At 40.7% G+C, this 19,806-nt stretch overlaps 1 protein-coding gene across 4 annotated transcripts in view; it reads left to right on the top strand.

Moving 5' to 3' along the window:
- INPP4B (inositol polyphosphate-4-phosphatase type II B) overlaps positions 1–19,806 on the top strand; it is a 944,562-nt gene that overhangs the window by 802,121 nt on the left and 122,635 nt on the right. For all 4 annotated transcript variants that reach the window (XM_082244155.1, XM_082244154.1, XM_082244153.1 and 1 more), the window contains 2 exons: positions 8,173–8,382; positions 18,067–18,205. In XM_082244155.1, the coding sequence (XP_082100281.1) occupies positions 8,173–8,382; positions 18,067–18,205 (349 nt within the window). The remainder of the gene's footprint in view (positions 1–8,172; positions 8,383–18,066; positions 18,206–19,806) is intronic.

The raw sequence follows: 19,806 nt of genomic DNA, 5'->3' as shown, positions 1-19,806 counted from the left end.
TGTACTAGCCTCACTTCTTTCGCCACCAACCATGGTATGTAGCCAGAAATATACAGCACATTGCTTACTTTATTTAGGTTGCTGATACTGTGTAACCGATAGTAGTGGCACCAAGACCCCCATACTGTAGTTTTAGTAAGTGGGGTTAAATTATGGCTTGGAATAAACACATAAGGGGGCGATTTTAATAGTTCTGGTAAAGGTTGTTGTTGTTAGGATTAAAGATGTTACTAAGTGTGAAAGAAAACTTGTAGTGAGAGTTTGTAGCCAGGTGCCTGTTTAGAGACAGAGCAATTTTGGACTCTGTGCTGTAGTGCTCTCTGGGCTCCCAATAGACGTTAGCTGAATAGGTTAACATTACCTCACCTCAATCCACCAGTGGGAGCTGACAAGCCGAAGGTGCTCAAGAGACTTGATGGTTGGCAGCATTAAATCTTGGACGATAAAGCTCAGGAAAGAAACTTCACTATAGCAGTTAATGGACTTTGTACTACAATTCCCAATGTATGCCAGGTATAAAGAGAGCGAGAGATGTATTGCACAGGCTGAATACCAAGGGACATCTGTTTTGGCTGTGAGGAGACCAAAGTGTGTACATCCCTGCTCCTGTGTGCACATCAAGCTGCCTATAAGCCTGTGGCCACATGCTGAGAACCAAATTCCTCCCCCTCATCGGAACATATCAACTGTATCACTGAGACCGGTGAGAGGACACTGATGCCCTTAACCTGTTGCTGTTAGCAGAGACTGAGCACATAGAGACTGGCCATCTAACTAGCATCATTGGATTGCATGCAAACTTTACTGGGACTGTATTCATATGCACCACCATAAAGATTGGGCCCCAATGTTAGATGGCTGAAGAACTAGGGCTAAAAACTGCTCACTTACCTGCTTCACAAGAACTTTGCCTACTGTCCATAGTAAGAGGTAGCTCTTTAGGGAGTTTTAGCTTTCATTGGTCATTGCTGCTATTCAGATAGAGTGCACTCTAAAATGAATAAAGCCTACTGTTTACAGAGGAGTTATCACAGTATTGATTATCATTGCTGTTATTGTTTTCTAATGCCATTACTTATTACTGATTTTATGAATTACACGGTTTATTCTAATTTTGTTGTATAATACTCCGTTCTATTCTATAGCCTAGTAAACATACGGTTTAATAAACTGTTATTGACCTAATACTTTACTTATTTATGTGTATACTGCTATTTACCAGTGACAATATACACTATGTTGTCAAAAGTATTGCGATGCCTGCTTTTACAGGCACATGAACTTTAAGGCATCCCAGTCCATAGGGTTCAATATTGAGTTGGCCCATCTTTTGCAGCTATAACAGCTTAAACTCTTCTAGGGAGGCTGTCCACAAGGTTTAGTAGTGTGTCTATGGGAATGTTTGACCATTCTTCGAGAAGCACATTTGTGAGGCAGGCACTGATGTTGGACAAGAAATACCTGGCTTGCAGTCTCCTCTCAAATTCATCCCAAAGGTGTTCTATCGGGTATAGTCAGGACAGGCCAGACAAGTTCCTCCACCCCAAACTCGCTCACCTATGTTTTCTTCGACCTTGCTTTGTGCACTAATCCAAATTGTTTGGTCTAGGGGGATTATGGTGTGGAGTTGTTTTTCAAGGGTTGGACTTGGCCCCTTAGTTCCAGTGAAGAGACTCTTAAGATGTCAGCATACCAAGACATTATGGACAATTTCATGCTCCGAACTTTGTGGGAACAGTTTGGGGATGTCCCCTTCCTGCTCAAACATGACTGCGCACCAGTGCACAAACCAAGGTCCATAAAGTCATGGATGAGCAAGTTGGATTAGAGTGGAGACTGCGAGGCAAACCTTCTCATGGTCATCAGTGCCTGACCTCACAAATGCGCTTCTGGAAGAATGGTCAAACATTCCCATAGACACACTCCTAAACCTTGTGGACAGTCTTCCCAGAAGAGTTGAAGCTGTTGTAGCTGCAAAGGGTGGGCCAACTCAATATTGAACCCTACAGACTAATGCCTCGTACACACGCAGCGATTATCGGCCGACCAATCGGCCGTCTTTTGTCCAGTGTTGTTGTGTTGGTTGAAATGTGCTCTAGACTGCACACAAATTTTCTTGGCCAACAAAAACCAACTTCAGAAGTGATGTCATGTGCTGGTTTACTTTCTGTGTGTTTTTTTCTTCTCTGAGTATGCCCAGTCTTGCTCATCAGATTTTTGTCTGCCGAAATCTGTACTGACTGACGGAAAATCGGCCGTTCTGTTGACGGCCAACAAAAATTTTATAGCCTGCACACCAGATTTTGTTCGGCCGAAAAGTCGGAGTCGGTTGTCGAAAGCATCATACTAACAAGCCGAAAATCGGCCGATCGGACGTTGGCCGAAAATTCACGGCCAACTATCGATGCGTGTGTACGAGGCATTAGACTAGGATGTCATTAAAGTTCCTGTGCATGTAAAGGCAGGTGTCCCAATACTTTTGACAATATAGTGTACTTGGTTCATTTGCTAATGTATGCTTGTTTATACTGAACCTTAGTTGTGTGCAGGGTATATATCGTTTGTGCTCCCAGTAGCAATGCAATATCCATTTGCTTAACCAGTGTGTGTCAGTGGGGCTGAGCTTGTTCTCATAGTTGAGGCAGAAGAACAGAGAACCCGAACTACCAAGAAGCTCCTGTGGGGTAGCATTAAACCTTTGAATCCTCAGATTTCACTCACTAGAGTTCCAATAATACTCCAGTTTCTGCAGGCTTGTTGTGGGTTAGGGACTGAGGAAGTGTTGAAGGCAATGACAACCAGGCAACTAGCATTTATAGCAGGCGCTCAGTGATGACCTACTTCTCAGGAGGGTTAATTTATAGGTCAGTTAAGGGATTTACTCAGAAATTCTGCTATGTTACATAAGTGCAACTAGCCTATTAACTGCATTAATGTGCTAGGAGACTACTCTTGTGTTTAAACACTAGCATTTAACCAGACATCTGACACATTATAGGAGAGCCAACACTTTACTAGAGCACCGGCATTTCATTAGAGAGATGGAATGCCAGTGAGAGCTACTGAGTAGCTAACTGATCCCTGATATCTGCAGCTTTGTGCTGTAGGTACAGCGTAGATCTGGAAGAATTGGGGAATCCCCAAGTGTCTTTGTACATAGAGGAAGCCCAGTTCTGTCGCATGGTTAGTATTTTGAGGGGTAAGAGTGGGGTAGGTAAAACTACATTGTGGGTTTAGGTCTGCCTAAATTCTTAAGAAGCTGCCCTTGCATGCCTGCTTCTGGGAGCCACAACATCTGATGAGAAGCTGGGAGAGGCCACACTAGGGTTGCCACCTCATGCCTTTAAAACCAAACACATATTAATTACACAGGTTCTGTGGCTGATTAAGGTGGCAATTAAACTCACTTGGTGCCTTATCTGCATTAAATTAGCCTCAGAACCTGTGTAATTTATATGTGTTTGGGTTTAAAGGGATGGGGTGGCAACCCTAGGCCACCCAGCTTACATCAAAGCAGTAAGTGAAATAAATACCAGTAAATTAACAAGGTAGGAGGAAGAGGTAGGATGAGGAGCATGGTATTAGGGGCTTTTGCATTCCATTAGCTGCATCAGGTGGGGTCCAAAACAGTGCCCAGAGATTTCTGAGTACCTACAACTATTGGGAAAAGGAGAGATAACTTGGAAATTTTTTTAACCAAAAACGTCCATGCTCAGTACAGAAGTAACGTACATAATGTACATTACTTCTGTACTGAGCACAGAAGTAACATACATAGTGTAACCTCGAAAGTAAATTGTATTAAGCTAATGCCCTGTTCTTCAAACTGCCCATTTCTTATTATTTACCAGAGTCTAGAGGCCACGATTTAGTAATATAAATATATTACAAACTATCATGTTATATTATTTTTTTTTTGTATTTTGTATAAAAAGTGACTTTACAAGATTATTGCACATGTTTTGGCTCATAAAAAAATACTGTTCTTCTGGCTGGTGTTATTAGATTCTCTAATGTGTCTATTTAGGAGAGTAGGGAAAGGCATGATTTAAGGTGGTGAAAAAATAGCGATTTATGAGAAATAAAGGCTTTCAACAGCTGTTTATTTTATAGGAGACAGAATGAAACTACATCAATGCAATATTTATTTTTGTGAATTAAGCATTTTCATGTGACAATTATTATAAGCTAACAAACATATATTAAATGATTACAGCTTTGAGAATTTATTGTACTGTTATAAATGCACTACACTTTATTAAATTCAGATTTTAAAAATATCTTTAATTTAAATCTATAATATATATATACACATTTGTGTACAAACAAGTAGCAGAATCAGCATTTTCAGAATTGTGTTTTTTTTTAAAAAGTTTCAGTAGAGTAAAGTGATTTACCAAGAACATGTGGAAGCAGTTCAAACAACTATGGCACCAATGATGTTACATGAATCCTAACTACCCCTTCGCTCTTTGAGGTGGCACCATCAAACGCTCACCTCATGGCACATATATACCCTTGTATACGGGGACCTTTAAACAGGCACTTATTTAGTAGTGGCGCCTGGGTATCCTTACTTTTGATATCAAAAGTCTGGATCAGGTTTGCCGTTTCCTCCTTCTCTCCTGCAGTAAGCACTGACACACTAGAAATTGGTAGCAATTTTGACAATGAATGGGATTTGCACATTATTTTTCTCCCACTACGTTAACAAAAAGCCATTAGAAAAAATACAGCAGTTATGAGATCCTTTCACATAAAGAAGTATTGATGTGTTTGCGACGTTCCTATTTGTTGTGTATCTTATTCTTCTAGATGTACTTTGTTTGGGTTATGTCTCTCGCAGTTCTTCTTTAATTTCTGAGAGTTATTAGCTGAGATTTTCCCCCAAAATAACCAATCTGTTCTACAATCATTTACCTTTTTTTTTTTTTTAACCTTCTTTAGGAAACCTTGGTTCTTCTAGGGAGTGGTTAGGTAGCCCTAGTCACATTGATGTCCCTTGGGAAGACCATGTCACTACTGCCTTTCTAGGGGAGCTGCAAGATTGTGTTAACTCTCAGGAGAGCTTTCAGTTAGACTTTGCTTTTATCAGCGAAAATATGTCATGTGAGGAAAGGGGCAATTACTTGATAATGAATGGATGAATGAATTTAATGAACAATAGTGAGATTCCCTTAATTATTTGTTCTGTATGTGTCTCCTACTCCTGTTCCATGCTAGATCATCAGCGGAGGATTAATGTGCATGCACAAGATTTTGTGCACACATCATTGGTGGGCGAGCAAACACAAACTGGAAGAGATGCTGGCCTACAATGATGTTTTTTTGTAAGGCATGGGAGCGGGAAGCAGGAGGAGAAGGCAATTGTTGAAATACACTGGTCACCTATAACTTTATAACTGACAGATTACGTGAATAACATTGATTTTCTCCTTACAATGGCAACTGAAAGTCGGCGGGATATATTAGACAGCAAGAAAACATGTTGTCTATGAAGTTGATGTGCTAAAAGCAGAAAAAATGGGCATTGCAGTTTGTTGTGTATGGGGCTGTGTAGCCTCAGACCAGTCAGGATACCTAAACTGACCTGTGTTATCAGCCAAAAGTGTCTGAAATAGGCACATAAGTATCAGAACGGGACCACGGAGCAATGGAAGAAGGTGGGCTGGTCCAATGAATCATGTTTTCTTTTAAATCATGTGGATTGCAGGGTGCATATACTTTGCTTACCTGGGGAGAAGAGGGCACCAGTATGCAGATGAGGAGAAGGCAAGCCAGTGGAGGCAGTGCGATGCTTTGAACAATGTTCTGCTGAGAAACCTTAGGTCCTGTCATACATAATAATGTTACTTATTTTGACATATACTGCTTACGTAAACATTGTTAATGACCAATTACATCCCTTCATTGAAAAAGTATTCCCTAAAAGCAGGATACTCCTTCAGCACACTACAAAAATGGTTACTATAGCTGCACAAACATGGATATATGATGGGATTATAGCAGAGCCAAAAAATATGAGAAGCAAACTGTTAAATTGTGTATATTTTATTTAGCCCATGGTTAAATGAAACCTCATTGATTAAAAAGAAATATATTCATACATGCCAAGTAAGTAGTCACAATTACATATTACATAGGTGGTTGTGGTGTGTTATTTTATCCCCATCCGCAAAATACCCTTTCTTGGCTACTACAGCTGATTTCTGTCTGATAATGGAAGTTGCTTGGCTGTTCTGCTCACCCATATAGAGTGAACAGATCAGAGTCAGGTCAGAAGCCTTTAACCACTTTAGGACCGGAGGATTTTCCTGCTTTACGTCCAGGCCACTTTTTGCAACTTGGCACTGTGCGACTTTAACGGACAATTGCGCGGTCATGCAACATTGTGGCAGACAGATCGGACCCCTAACTGACATTTTTGACACTTTTAGGGGTACCAGTGACATTACTACAGTAATCCGTGCTATAAATATGCACTGTTACTGTAATAATGACACTGGCAGGGAAGGGGTTAACTTTTTAAGTGATCAAGGGGTTAAATATATGCCTGGTCCTTACTGACATGTGTGGGGGGAGGGGACTGTGTGACACAGGCACAGATCGCAGGTTCAGCTATGCTGAATCCTGTAATCTGTCCCTGCCTGATACATAGGAGATCCGCCCACTTTGTTTACACAAGCGGACGGATCTCCTCACTTGATCCCCGACGATCGGGGAAGAGCGGCGGTGATCACCGCCTCTCCTTCCCTGGCCCGACTCCCGCTGTGTCTGAATACAGCAGGAGCGAGCCTCCGGCAGCGCGCGCGCCACCCACAAGGGGAGGAGTCCAGCGACGTAGGTCTACGTCGCTGGACGATAACGAGCCACTTTGCCGCAGTACACTCCATGTGAGCGGTCGGCAAGTGGTTAATATCATACTTGTCCTTGGTAAGTGAGCCAGAGTATTCCTATGTAGTAAGGATGACAATCAGGCTTCAGATGAAGATGTCCTCAATAGCAGTCTTTATGTTTCTGTCATTGAAGGTTTCCTTTAACATAATGCATTCATCATCATTTAACATGACTTATCCACCATCATATGAACAGTTACTGATCAACTTGCACACACATGGCTATAATGCTCGTCGATTGTTGGGGTCAAAAGTACTCCTTTACCAAAATGATAAGCTGCATGAATATACTTCTTTCTGTATTTAAATCCATGTTGTTTTGATTGCTTCAGTATAGTGATTTCAAAGTCATATGTTGATTAATACTATGTTTTGTGATATGATAATGCAATCAAATGTTGATGCATTATGAAAATGCAACAATCATATATTGATTTATTCAATGATTTTTCAATCATACTTGGGGAGAGGAAACCCAAGACTCTATTTGTGGTTATGGTCAAATTAATATCTTGTGCTTTTAGGAATCCTTTATGTAGAACATCTATACCAGGGGTCTTCAAACTATGGCCCTCTAGTTGTTTAGGAACTACAATTCCCATCATGCCTAGCCATGTCTGTGAATGTCAGAGTTTTACAATGCCTCATGGGATGTGTAGTTCCACAACAGCTGGAGGGCCGTCGTTTGAGGATCCCTGATCTATACTAAGATACCTTTGCATTGGAGTGTAAAGAAAGTTACAATATTTACATAGGTGTACTATATCTACCATATCAAACAGCAGTGTTTAAATATGAGGTTAATTATAATTACTGTGATAAATAATGAAATACCTTTTATGATAGCTCAACCAAATCTGCCCCTCTTTTACAATATCACACTGCAATCAAATGCATATTTCTATTCCTTTAGATAATTTTCAGACTGACTTTTATTTCAAGCCATCTGACAGTTTATACAATCCCATCTGGGTAGTAAAACTGTTAAGTGAAATGTTAATGGCTGTCTTTAAAGCAAAATGATTTTACATCTATTTTTCTTTCTTAAGTTATGAGCCCTGACTTCATCATAAACAGTACACTGAAACATAACCATTTAATTTGACCACAAATGAAGTTTTATGATGGGGACTCTTGCTTTTTCTGTGTGTATAGGATTCTAACTAGTTAATAAAGCATTTGGCATGGAAATAAGTGTGACAGAACCCAGTAAATATTTGCTGAAGCCTACTCTTGACATAAGATGCTATTTTCTTTTTTCTTTTTCACTCTACAGACAGAGTTATTTGTCCATTCATTTAAGGACCAGCTGGTAAGCAATGCTCTTCTGGCACTGTACACAGCTCGGCCAGGCTGTGCAAATAAGAAGCTCACAGACCCGAGGATAAGCACTGATGAGAATGATCTTGAGGGTCAGGAGCCTGTGAATCCTATAACAAGACAAGATTCTATACCTCACCACTCTGAATATGATGAGGAGGAATGGGTAAGTACCCCTCATTCATCATGCTATATGGATAATGGGATAGGGACTTTAAGTCCAATTTGTACCTATTGGTGGTGTACTATAATCTGCTTTAACTATGCCTTGGGGATTGTAAACTGCATTACATACTTGTGTTCTTTTGTTGAACAGAACCATTGAGGCAGTAGCGCTTTAGTGAAAAGTTATTTGTGGTTTTGAGTGTAGGATACAGATGATGTGTTTGCTATACTAGTATATTTGCCTATATAACTTGCTACCCTTAATATAACCATAGTTTCTTGAGTTCAAACTTGTAACAGCTACTTGTACTACTAGGGACATCCCAACCAATTTAAGGACCTAGCTTGTATCTAAACTCAAGAACAATAATGTAATATAGTGCAGCCTAATAATGATTCAATGTCATAGCTGCTCAGGTTTCTTTTTTCAGGTTTCACCTGATGATCCTGCCAGTAACACATTTCCTGTCCTTGGGTGACAATGCTCACTCACTGTACTGTGTCTATCAAGGAGCAGCATTGTCATCTTAGGACACCAGGACTACAAAATACCTTGTACTATCCTCATCTCCTTAACATGGGGACAAATGTACTGTAGTTTACAGAGGTGAACAAAGTAGAGCTGATAGGAATACTTGGAAGCAGAATGCAGCACTGGATTTCTGGCAGAATCAACAGGTATTTTTTAAATTTATGGAATTGATATGACTAAATGCTTTTAATGATATACTTGGCAAAGCAAAAGGGGGCAAATACAAGATGTTCATTCTTAGGATTTACATACACTTATTATTTATATTATTTTGATACCATTTCAGTTACATAACCCATTTCCTTTACTGCTAAACCGCTATTTTTGTAAATGGACACAAAACTGTCTAAAAGATCAAATTCAGAGAATAGTAAATTTTCGATTTGTACTTTGAATGGTCTAAGGTTATTAGTGGTGTACTCCAAGTTTCAGTGTTGTGAACCTTATCTTTTAACCTATTCATAAATTATATAGAGTTTGGGATTAAACATACAATTTCTGTGTTTTTAGATGACACCAAGCTACAGGTATGCAATGGAATTACGTCCTTATAGGACGTCTCCAAATTACAAGCCAACCTCAATATATTGATTGATTGAGCAACTATGGGGCAAATGGGGTTTATTGTTGATAAATGTAAAGTTATGCACTTGGGGGCTATAAACATGCATGCATCATACTTTCTAGGATGAGTACAACTGGGGGAATCAATGGTGGAGAAGGATCTAGGTGTTCTGGTAGATCATAAATATAATAATACCACGCAATTCCATGCTGCAGCTTCTAAACCTAGCAAAATTCTTGTGTTAAAAGAGATATTGACTCAAGAGAGAGAAACTTATTTTTTCCCCTGTACATACGTAGCATTAGTAAGTCCCCATGTGGAATATGCAGTTTAGTTTTGTCTACCAGTTCACAAAAAAAGATATTGAAAGACTGGAGAAAATGCAGAAAAGGGCAACCAAACTGATAAGAGGCATGGAGAAGCTCAATTATGAAAATAGATTATCTGAACTAATTGTATTCTCCCTTGAGAAGTGGTGATTAAGGGGTATATGATCATCACGCGTAAATACATAATTGGTCCATATAGTGAACTTGGTTGACTAGAGTTATTCACTTTAAGGAAAAATCAGAGGATAAGGTGACACTCTTTTCTTCTGGAGAAAAAAGATTTAACCTTCACATACGGAAAAGCCTCTTCACAGTAAGAGCTGGGAAAATGTGGAACAGACTCCCTCTTGAACTAGTCCTTGCCAGCTCAGTTGTTAGTTTAAAAAAGAAGTTGGATGCATTCCTGAATGCACAAATTATAACTGGATATTAACAGTTAAGGGTAATACCTTCAGAGATTAATGATCCAGGAAATTAAAGTGAAAAGGCGTTAAAGAGTGGAGAAGAAGAAAGGGAGGAAGAGCCCCTGGTATAAATTTCAATATCTAGAAGATGATGGTCAATGTGCCTCAGGAGGAAATAGGAAGACCATGGATCCCAAACTTGGTGAAATGTAATCATATTACCCAGTCATTTTTTAACCTAACTATGTAGAACCCTCATTGGCAATAGACTTCTCGCCAGCACCAACCAACATGCCTACACACCCACTTTTGGTCAGTACTGGAAGATAACTGTGGTGTCTACAATTCATGGCAAAATGTATATGACAACTGTTGTTGGATGGCCAGTGTTGGCTATTGGACAAACTGCAGTTTTTTTTAGCTCTTTTTTTGGCAGTATAGAGACAAAAACAAATACATACTGTATGCATGTTCACAAGCTTAGGAACATATATGCTTATGTTTCTGTGGGACAGGTAAAGCAAAGATCTTCTAGAGATATAAAGAGCTTTCCAGCATCCTATGGCTGTCCATCTCTGCAAACTGCTAATAAGACATTTTCATTCAGTAAATTGCTAAAATGATCAGCAATTCAAAAGCAAAGTTGTGAACTGCAAAGATAACTGTTTAACTCGGATATAATTGGGAAAACTAATATTACCTCAGAGAAACATTGTTTTAAAGACCAGCATGAATAATACTGGACTAATTTTAGCGGTGGTAATTGAAGATAGTGTGATTCATCAGAGCTTCTGATGTGAAGGTAAACCACACAGGGAGATTTCCTCCCTCTGCAAGGCTTTAATAGCTCTTATGTTGTGCATTTGGTTTACACATATATTTAGTAAGAAAATGATTGCAGTTAATTGATCGTTTATTTATATCTCTGTATTTACAGAATCATCATTTTGTTTATGCTTTTTTTTTTTTTTTCCTTTTTTTGTTGCATATGGCCTTTAGAACATGTAAATCCTAAGATTAGTACATATACTGTAGCATGTTTTTGTAAGGCATTTCAAATCACTCCCCCCTTTTTATGGAACTGTCACCTGTAATGTACAAATCTGAATCAAATACTTTTTGTGAGTTACAGCAAGAAATTCTACAGAAAGACTATAAATTTATATTTTTTTTCTATTATTTTGATAGCCCTACTTGGATTTGCTTTATTTTTTTAATATCTTTCAATATTTCTGTGTTAGTAAGATCTCAACAACCACATACAATATTCCAGGTGAGGCCTCACTAAAGTCGTTTACTGGAAAATCATTATCTTTGACCTTCAGGTAGTAATCCCTTTACTGATGCATCCAAGAATTCTGCTAGCATTGCCAACTGTCTGGATGTACTGTTCACTCATTTTGAAGTTTCTTGGAATAAAACCTCTCTAGTCTCCAGCTCTTTAGTAATTGTAGACAGACTTGTAACTCCAGTATTATAAACATTTTTTTCCTTTGCAGACCCCTAATACCGGATTTCCTTTTTTGCGAACTAGCTTTACGTGTCACACATACTTCCATGAAGTATTAAATATATTTATGCTATCAGCAAAAGGGCATGGCTTACTTGCAAAGCATTTTGAATGTTGCTTACAGGTTGTTTAAAAAGATCAAGGGCAGAACCCAACTGTGTGTCACCGGTAACTTGCCTTTGTTTAGTCAAGGCCGCTGATAAGGCAGTACAGCCAGCCCTCCTTTACTGGACCCCATCAGTTTAAAAGGGGGCCCGGGACCTGCTGAGCAGGAGGAATGGCTATACTGCCTTATTGCTGACACTTGTGGATTTAGTGCAGCTGAGGCTGAAGAAGGAACTGATGATTTTCTGTCCTCAGTCTCTTTCTATGTCTCAAATGTAAGACATCAGGGGTCTGTTTAGATCCCTGACATGTCAACAAAGCCAGGGCAGATAAAAAAAAATGTAAAAAATAAATAAAAGATAAAACTCTAAAAAGAAAATGTAAAAAATTGTAAAACTCTAAAAACGAATTAACAAAAAGATTAGGGACAGGTTTAAATGTTTTATATTGCCTCCTCACCACCTGTTTGAACCTCACACTAGTACACCACAACTGCATGCTTTGCACATGGTTGCGAGGCACTTGCAGAGCAGCGCTATTCAATTGAATGGGTATTTATTGATGAAGGTATAGTTTCTGTCATGGCCGCAAAGCATCGCATCAGAGCAATGGCATTTTAGCGAAAACATCATTTGATATTTTTGGAGGTGGGGGCTGTCAGGCTGAACAGGGCCCTTTGATTTCTAACAGCAGCCCTGCATGCAGTGTAGGTATAGTTTCTAATATCTGGCAGGTTATAACATCACTTTGGTATTTTACCTTCTCAACTGATTAGAGCTGATTATACGTGATGAACTTGTACAAAAGTTTCAGTATATATGGAAGGAAATGAATACATAAAGATACCCAAGGACACCACTGCTGTGAACTGACGAGTTGTAAATTCTCTGTGACAGGTCATTGTTCTTTGGTGATTTAGCAGAGATCTGTGCAATACTACTACCTAAGACGGTGATATCCAATTTAGGCAAATTTTTTATTTCCTTTGTGATGAATTTTAATCAATTATATCTATTTGTATGTCGACCTAAGAAAAATTAAAGAAAAAAAAATTCTCCTTGCGCAGTGATTAAATTACAGCAATAATTATTTTCCCTTCTGCATGGCTTGGCAGTTTTCTGAGCTTAAGCCAGGTGCTAGGGAGATTTAAAGTGTAAGAAGATGCTAAAAAGTATTTTCTCCTTTTTGCTCACTTTTAGTCTGGTAAATATACCAATGAAAGTGTTTTGTTATATTTGTTTGATAAGTGCAAAAAAAAGACAAAAAAAAAAAGTTGATCCTGCCAGATATTAAGCGCTATCCTCTGCCCTGTGCACTCAACAGTGTTTCTAGCCCAGTCATTTCCATTATGTGAACTACAGAACACCTCCCTTTTGTGAGATTTTGTGATTGGGTGGTGTTCTTTAGAAAGCTGCCCCCCCCATCCATGCATCCGGCACCCCTAATCTACATGCAGGGTTCCGGACGCATGGATTCCAATGGGGTTTTTTTTATTGAAGCACGTGTTTAGAGCCAGAGGCTCTATTAGACTTCAAAAAAGGGCAGCCTCGGTGCAGAGCACTGCGCCCTGAGCCCAACCAGGTGTGTGACAATAGCGAATGAATATTCGCTATTGTCACACCGATTCTCCTCCTGGCCAATCATGAAGTGGGTCTTGAGACCCATTTCCCGATTGGCTGAAAGGAAAAGCTATGCCATGGAGGAGACGCAGAAGACTGAGGGAAGACAAAGAAGCTGCTGCTGCCTGCCCTCCCTCCACAGGTCCAGGCTGGGAGAGTGAGCTGGCGATGGAGGGAAAGTGTCCAGATGTTCCTCTGTAGGAAATGAAAGTAAAAAGTATGGTGTTCGGGCTGGTGTGGTCCGTCTGATGCCCCCCCGGCCCATGGAGCACCAGCCGCCACTTGCTGTGCTAGTGCCTCTCTTTTGATGCCTTCAATTATTTATAAGATTTTTTTTATTCAGAGGTATGAGGTTTTCATTTAAATCATCGCAGGGCCGGGCAGAGGTTTTACCTACCTACTGTGAAGATGAAACCGTTGCAAACTACACAGCTATTAGCAACTGTTGAGAAAAAAAAGAAAACATGTGTAAGACTGACCTCAAGTGAAGTGGATGAAGAAATTGCCCCTGCTGTGTTTTTGTATTCTGACAGTGGGGTCTCCTCCACTCCCAGAATACACTGATCAGCTCTGCAGCCACTGATTGAATTGAATGAAAACTTTCCAATGTTACCGTTAGACAAAAGTTAATCATTAGTTCAATGTCTGTCAAGCAAGAACAGCCATAGATGGATCAAAATGTGGCTGGTCCCTGCTGAATCACAGTACAATCAATCAATTGACCTAACAATGCAGTGGTCAAGTGTGAACCCAGGCTTAGGGAAGATAAAGGTAACATCCAGGGGCAGCCGCTGGCAAGAATCAGTAGATTCTTGGCAGTGGTTTCAAAAGCTGCCTGCAGTGTACACGCTGTGTGACTAGCAATGGCTGTCAACAGAAGCTGTCAAATCTGTACTCTGTACAAATTAATGCACTGTGCCTCTGTTCACATGTAACTGCTCAACTGAGTGGTTATATGTGAACAGGGCCTCCGACTGACCTTGGGCACAGACCATGTGCATCCTGGGTCAGGCTTTCCGCAGAGTTCTGGCTGCACACAGAGTGGACACAGCCAATCAGTTTGTACACAGCCATAGTACAGAGCGCTGCTGTGTCCAAAGGCACAATTTAAGGCCGTCTCGCACCAGAATGCAGTGTGGGAAACACATGTTCTATGTGATGAACAAAAGTACCATGCGATGCAGTTGCAGTGAGTTTGCAAGAGTAGTATATGCACTACTTTTGCTGCAGTGCAGTGAGATTTCTGCCTAATCAAAATGAATGGACTGGAATTTCACCACACAGGACTGCATTTGAATTTGTGAATTGCAAAGGAATGCACAGCACATTTCTGTGTGATTCTCAGTGTGAACCTGCCCTTAACCATCTCTGAACATGGCAAACTATCCACCCCTGTGTGCCTATCTGAACATACTGTGAGCAGTAGAAGATGATTGTAGACTGGAGAGGAGCCAGGAGCACTCACATGATTAACAGTAGTCAATGAGGACTCCTGTAATGTGATGTAGTTGGGATGTTGTTCTCATGCCCTTCAGCCATAGACCAAGTTCTCTCCGTTCACTGCCATAAACGTAGGTTTGGTAACGTCTGCCCTGCTTTTGCCACATTTCAAAAATAGCCTGTTGCTGTAAGGCTCACTTGTGTTCTCCCACACAGCAGTCCCACAGAGTAGCAGGCAAGAGTCACTGAGCAAGGTGGAGATTTGTAATCTGAAGCAGCCTGAAGGGGGGGGGGGGGAGGTGGAAGTAGCTGGATGACACAGACTGCCAGTGCTCCAACCTCAGCCGATATTGGAACTGCACCTTGTACACTGCACAAGTGGCCAAATTAAAACAGATGGTTGGGATGGTAGGCAGCTCTGTTTTGGGGGGGGGTTCAAACCCCCCTTATCTACTCCCTGATTTATAGAGTGTAAAGCTTGGTACACACAATTAGATTATCGGAGGAATGATCATCCATTTTTTTTCGCATGCTAGTCTCCATATCAAAAATGAAGAGGTTACTAAAGTTACAAAAATTCTCGTACGACAGAATAAAAATTCAGACATGATGTAACGTATTGTATTATTGGATTAGGCGAAAATTGTATAATCTGGTATCGTACGAGTAAAATTTTCATGTCCCAATGGATAATTTAGCACAACCTGTTCTGATCGGCTCTCAAAAGCTGTGTACTAATAATCAGATTATCATATGATCGCTTAGAAAGTAGTATTTTTCGTACAATTTTCTGATCATGTGTACTAGGCTTAAGACTTAAAAGCTGTTTGTGTAGAAGTATTTCAACTTTTGTGCTAAAGTATGGTTAAGATAAATCTGCAACAATACCTTGGTCCAACATTTCAGTGACAGTCTGTCTACAACCAAAAAGCCAAGTGTTTTTAACATTTCTTTTTAACGTAGGATAGGAAAGGTTGTTGCAATCGGAAACCACTTATTAAATAAATTCTAGTAGGAGTTCAACTAAAACAGCACCTGACCTTCCCAAAAAAAATTACGCTGCCATCTTATATTGTTTTCTGCCGCTTGTATTTTTCAGTTACAGTTTGTTCCTAGCTGTTCCCTCTTTTCTATTTTATTGTTCAGCAAACCAGTTCAGTCAAAGTGACTGACCCACTTGTGCTTCATTAAGCAGCGATAGCCCCAAACCTTGCCTGTTCCAGATCCCCAATGGCTAGCGCAGGCAACCAAAGCTCTAAATTATACACTACAAATAACCTAGAAATCAATTCTTCTCCAGACTCTAATGAGCTGCCATCTTTAACTTGTGTTTCCGAGTTATTTACAGTCCTGAACCTAGTGTAAAACCAAAGCACCTAAGCTGGATTCTGGGAAGAGGAATTCTAATGAGGCTTTAATTTTATATGAAATGCTTACAGTTGTCTTTTTTTTCCAATATGGCTGGTGCTCATTTAATTATAGGTGTACGCATAATGTAACATGTACAGTTTTTCTATTATTGTTCCTGTAAATGTATTCTTGTGTTTTTCTAACGTTAATAAAATATCATAAATGGACTGTGTTAAGGCACCCTTTTATTTTGAAGTACCAGTTTAAGACAACAATGCACAGTTTGTAATGTCTGTATTGTAGTCTGCCTGCCCAGACTAGTGGTGATAAAGCTAGGCTGTGATTAGAGGAACAAATCCCGATCTTAGCCTCTCTTGCTTACAAAAGCCCATACCTCCCTTGTGGGCTTCTAAGGAGGTAGACATACAGTACTACTCTATATGGTTTCTTATTACCTAGCATTTTGGTTAAGAAAAATGACATTTAAAAAGAGTTCACAATCCTTTAAAGAAATCAGACTTACATTTTAATTGGCAAATACTTGAAATTTGGAGTTTTTTCCCATAGGTGACCGATCCTCCACTAAGTTGACAAAATAATAGTTCTGTATAACAACTTTTATTTTCAGTAGTGAAAGCCAAAATAAGTCTCATTGGCTAAAATTAAGGGGTTTACTGGACATTCACCAAATATTAAAACTCAAGTGGTCTCATGGAAAATAACTCCTACATTATAGCTTTACAGTTTTAGCATGTTTTTACCTGAGCTGGTCTACATCAGGAACTAAGACTTGAACTCTGTAGATGTAAAGGAAACTGGCTCTTCTCTACTACTGAGCTGTGCTGTCAGTCATCATGATGTAATGGAGAGGTGCCCCAGGACACCAATGGCACTTTTCCACTGCAAGTACCGGCTCGGCTCTACTCAGCCCTGCTTGGCCCTGTTTGCTTTTCTACTGCTGGTACCACATGGTACGGTGTTGGAACGGTTCGGTACGGTATGGTTTGCTTTTCCACTAAAGTAGTACTAAAGTTAAGTGGGTGGGATAACAACGGGGTGGGTGGGATTCTCTGACCAATCAGTGGCTAGTAGTGTCTGCATGCAAAGGATTGTGGGATATGGTACCGGGTATGGTACCTCTTGGAACCACAATCGAGGTGGTACTGTTTTTGAGAGCCGTACCGTTCGGTTCCATGCAGTGGAAAAGCGCCGCCGTACCGTACCGTACCGAACCGTTCCCACACCATACCATGCGGTACCAGCAGTGGAAAAGCACAAAAGCGAGCCGAACCGTTCGGTTCCATGCAGTGGAAAAGCGCCACAAGTTTGTCCGGGTTAAGCAGGGACCGGCTGAGATGTGATCCATATATGGGCAGCCTAATCAGTTTGGGTACAAAAAGCATCTCAGATTTTTACCATGCGACTATTGCCTGCAGCTATAACCACTAGCAATAATCATCCAGCAGGAATGACGACCCACACCCCCCTGATGGGAGAACACAGTAACTTCACGTGTGGGATTCTCCCATCAACACTTCCCCTAATCAAAATTGCATAATCTGTGGCCTTCCATGGTTAATTTGGAAGCTCTTCACTTCAGAGTGTATTCTGTTTTTTTGTTTAAATAGGGTTCTTTTAAAATTATAGTATTTCTTTTGTTCCTTATTAGTAGCTGTGAAAGTCTCATTTTCTCTGTTAACATTCTTCTTTATTACATTTAAAAATAGCTTTGAAAGACGTCAATCTGACGGTTCACATTGTGTTTCTTTCTCCTGATCATTGTGTAGGTATTGTGCCAGTGTGTGTGTTGTGATGCTTATGTTCTTTTCAGGATAGGGTGTGGGCCAACGTAGGAAAGAGCCTTAACTGCATTATTGCCATGACAGACAGGCTACTTGAAAAAGAGGACAGCACAAAAGAAGACAAAGTGGTTTCTACAGATGAAGATCTCATCACGTCGCACATAAATGGTAAGATATCCTAATAACATCACAAGCTGCAGTGAATGAAACATGTCTACTTATAAGGAGAAGGTGGGGATGAATACAATAGCTTTTCCAAGAGGCACTCATGCTTTAGGCAGCATTCAAGAAGACAGGTCTTTGATGGAAAATGATGTATCACATTGTATCTCCATGTATTTCACAAAGGCTAGCAATGCACAGATGCTTTAGAAATGGCAGCAGAAACCTTACCTATTAAGCTTAGTCATATTTTAAAAGGTGTGATCACCTTTAATGACGTTTGCCAAAAACATCCCTGTATATTACAGCAGCCTTAGTACAGTGGTACTTCACCCAAAAGGGGAAGTCCTGCTTGTTTGTTTCCATTTTCTTTTTTTGGGGGGGGGGGGGGTGGTACCTGGTTTTGACGGGTACCTGCTCCCACTTCTGGCCGGATCACCCCTGTGATTCGAGTGGAAATTTGCACCCCCCGCCTTCCCCCACAGCCTTCTGGGACACATCACAGGTCCCAGAAGGCTACACGACCATTCACAAAGTGCAGCACACATAACACAAGCGCAGTGGGAAACCGGCTGTGAAGCCGCACGTCGCACGTTTTTTTACTGCATTTGTCACCTGTTTTTCATGTGGCAAAATGTGTGTTTGCTCTGTGATTTATAGGACAATAACAAGTAATGACAGTGAAAGCACAACTAGGTAATTTTAGGTGTATAAATTTGGCCATACACTTTACAATCTCTGTACAATTTCCTTTAGCTTTACCAAAAAGGAGGATACACCATCTATCTAATCATTCTGTATCCAATCAGGCAGGCCCTTGCACTACATCAGGGGTGCCCTGTGGGCTACATGGAGCCTGAGCCTGTCTGAAGGGGTGCTGGGGAAGCCAGGCAAATGCACCCATGGAGAAATGCCCGGGATGCTGTGAAAACTTAGTTGATGAGTGAAGGGTGCGTTCTAATGAGGTCAGATGGTAAATGCCTTCCTGGGTCTTACTGGTTTCTCTGTCTGAAATATATACCAGGGAGACTCTGAAGCAATCTAGGACATATAGCAAGGGCTAAGGTAAGGCCTTGTTCCTAAAATCAAAGAGAACTTTTTTTCTGCAACTACATTGATGGTATATTGCTACATAGGGAAGCTGGAATTTAGAAAAGAACGTGAACTTAGCCTTTAACCACTTCCCACCCAAGGATGTGCTCGTACGTCCTTGGGTTTGAGCGGTTATACCGGGATGATGCCTGCAACCACAGGCATCATCCCGATACCTTTTTTTGCAGCCGGTGATTCTCTGCAAATCAGAAGTGATCTGAGTGGCTAATTAGCCACTTGATCACTTCTGCGGGTGGCGGAAGTCTCTCCGGTCCCATCACGGAAGTCAGGAGCGATGCGGCGAATGCTGCCTGGGACAGAGAGAGAGGAACTGACGTCGCTCCCCTCTCTCTGTAACCCTGAAAAACAGGGACGACAAGTATTTGTCACCTCTGGTTCCGCCCCTTTGTTTACCAGGCCACCAGTGGCCAGAGAAGCAGCCGATCAGACCGATCTCGGTCTGATCGGCTGCATGCTGGGCCAGAGGAGAGATTTGGGGTCTAATAGACCCCAAA

The sequence above is a fragment of the Pelophylax lessonae genome (assembly GCF_965119305.1).
Source record: "Pelophylax lessonae genome assembly, chromosome: 1".
Classification (NCBI taxonomy): Eukaryota; Metazoa; Chordata; class Amphibia; order Anura; family Ranidae; genus Pelophylax; species Pelophylax lessonae.
The sequence above is the reverse complement of the archived record's forward strand: the minus strand, read 5'-3'. Positions and strand labels throughout refer to the sequence as shown.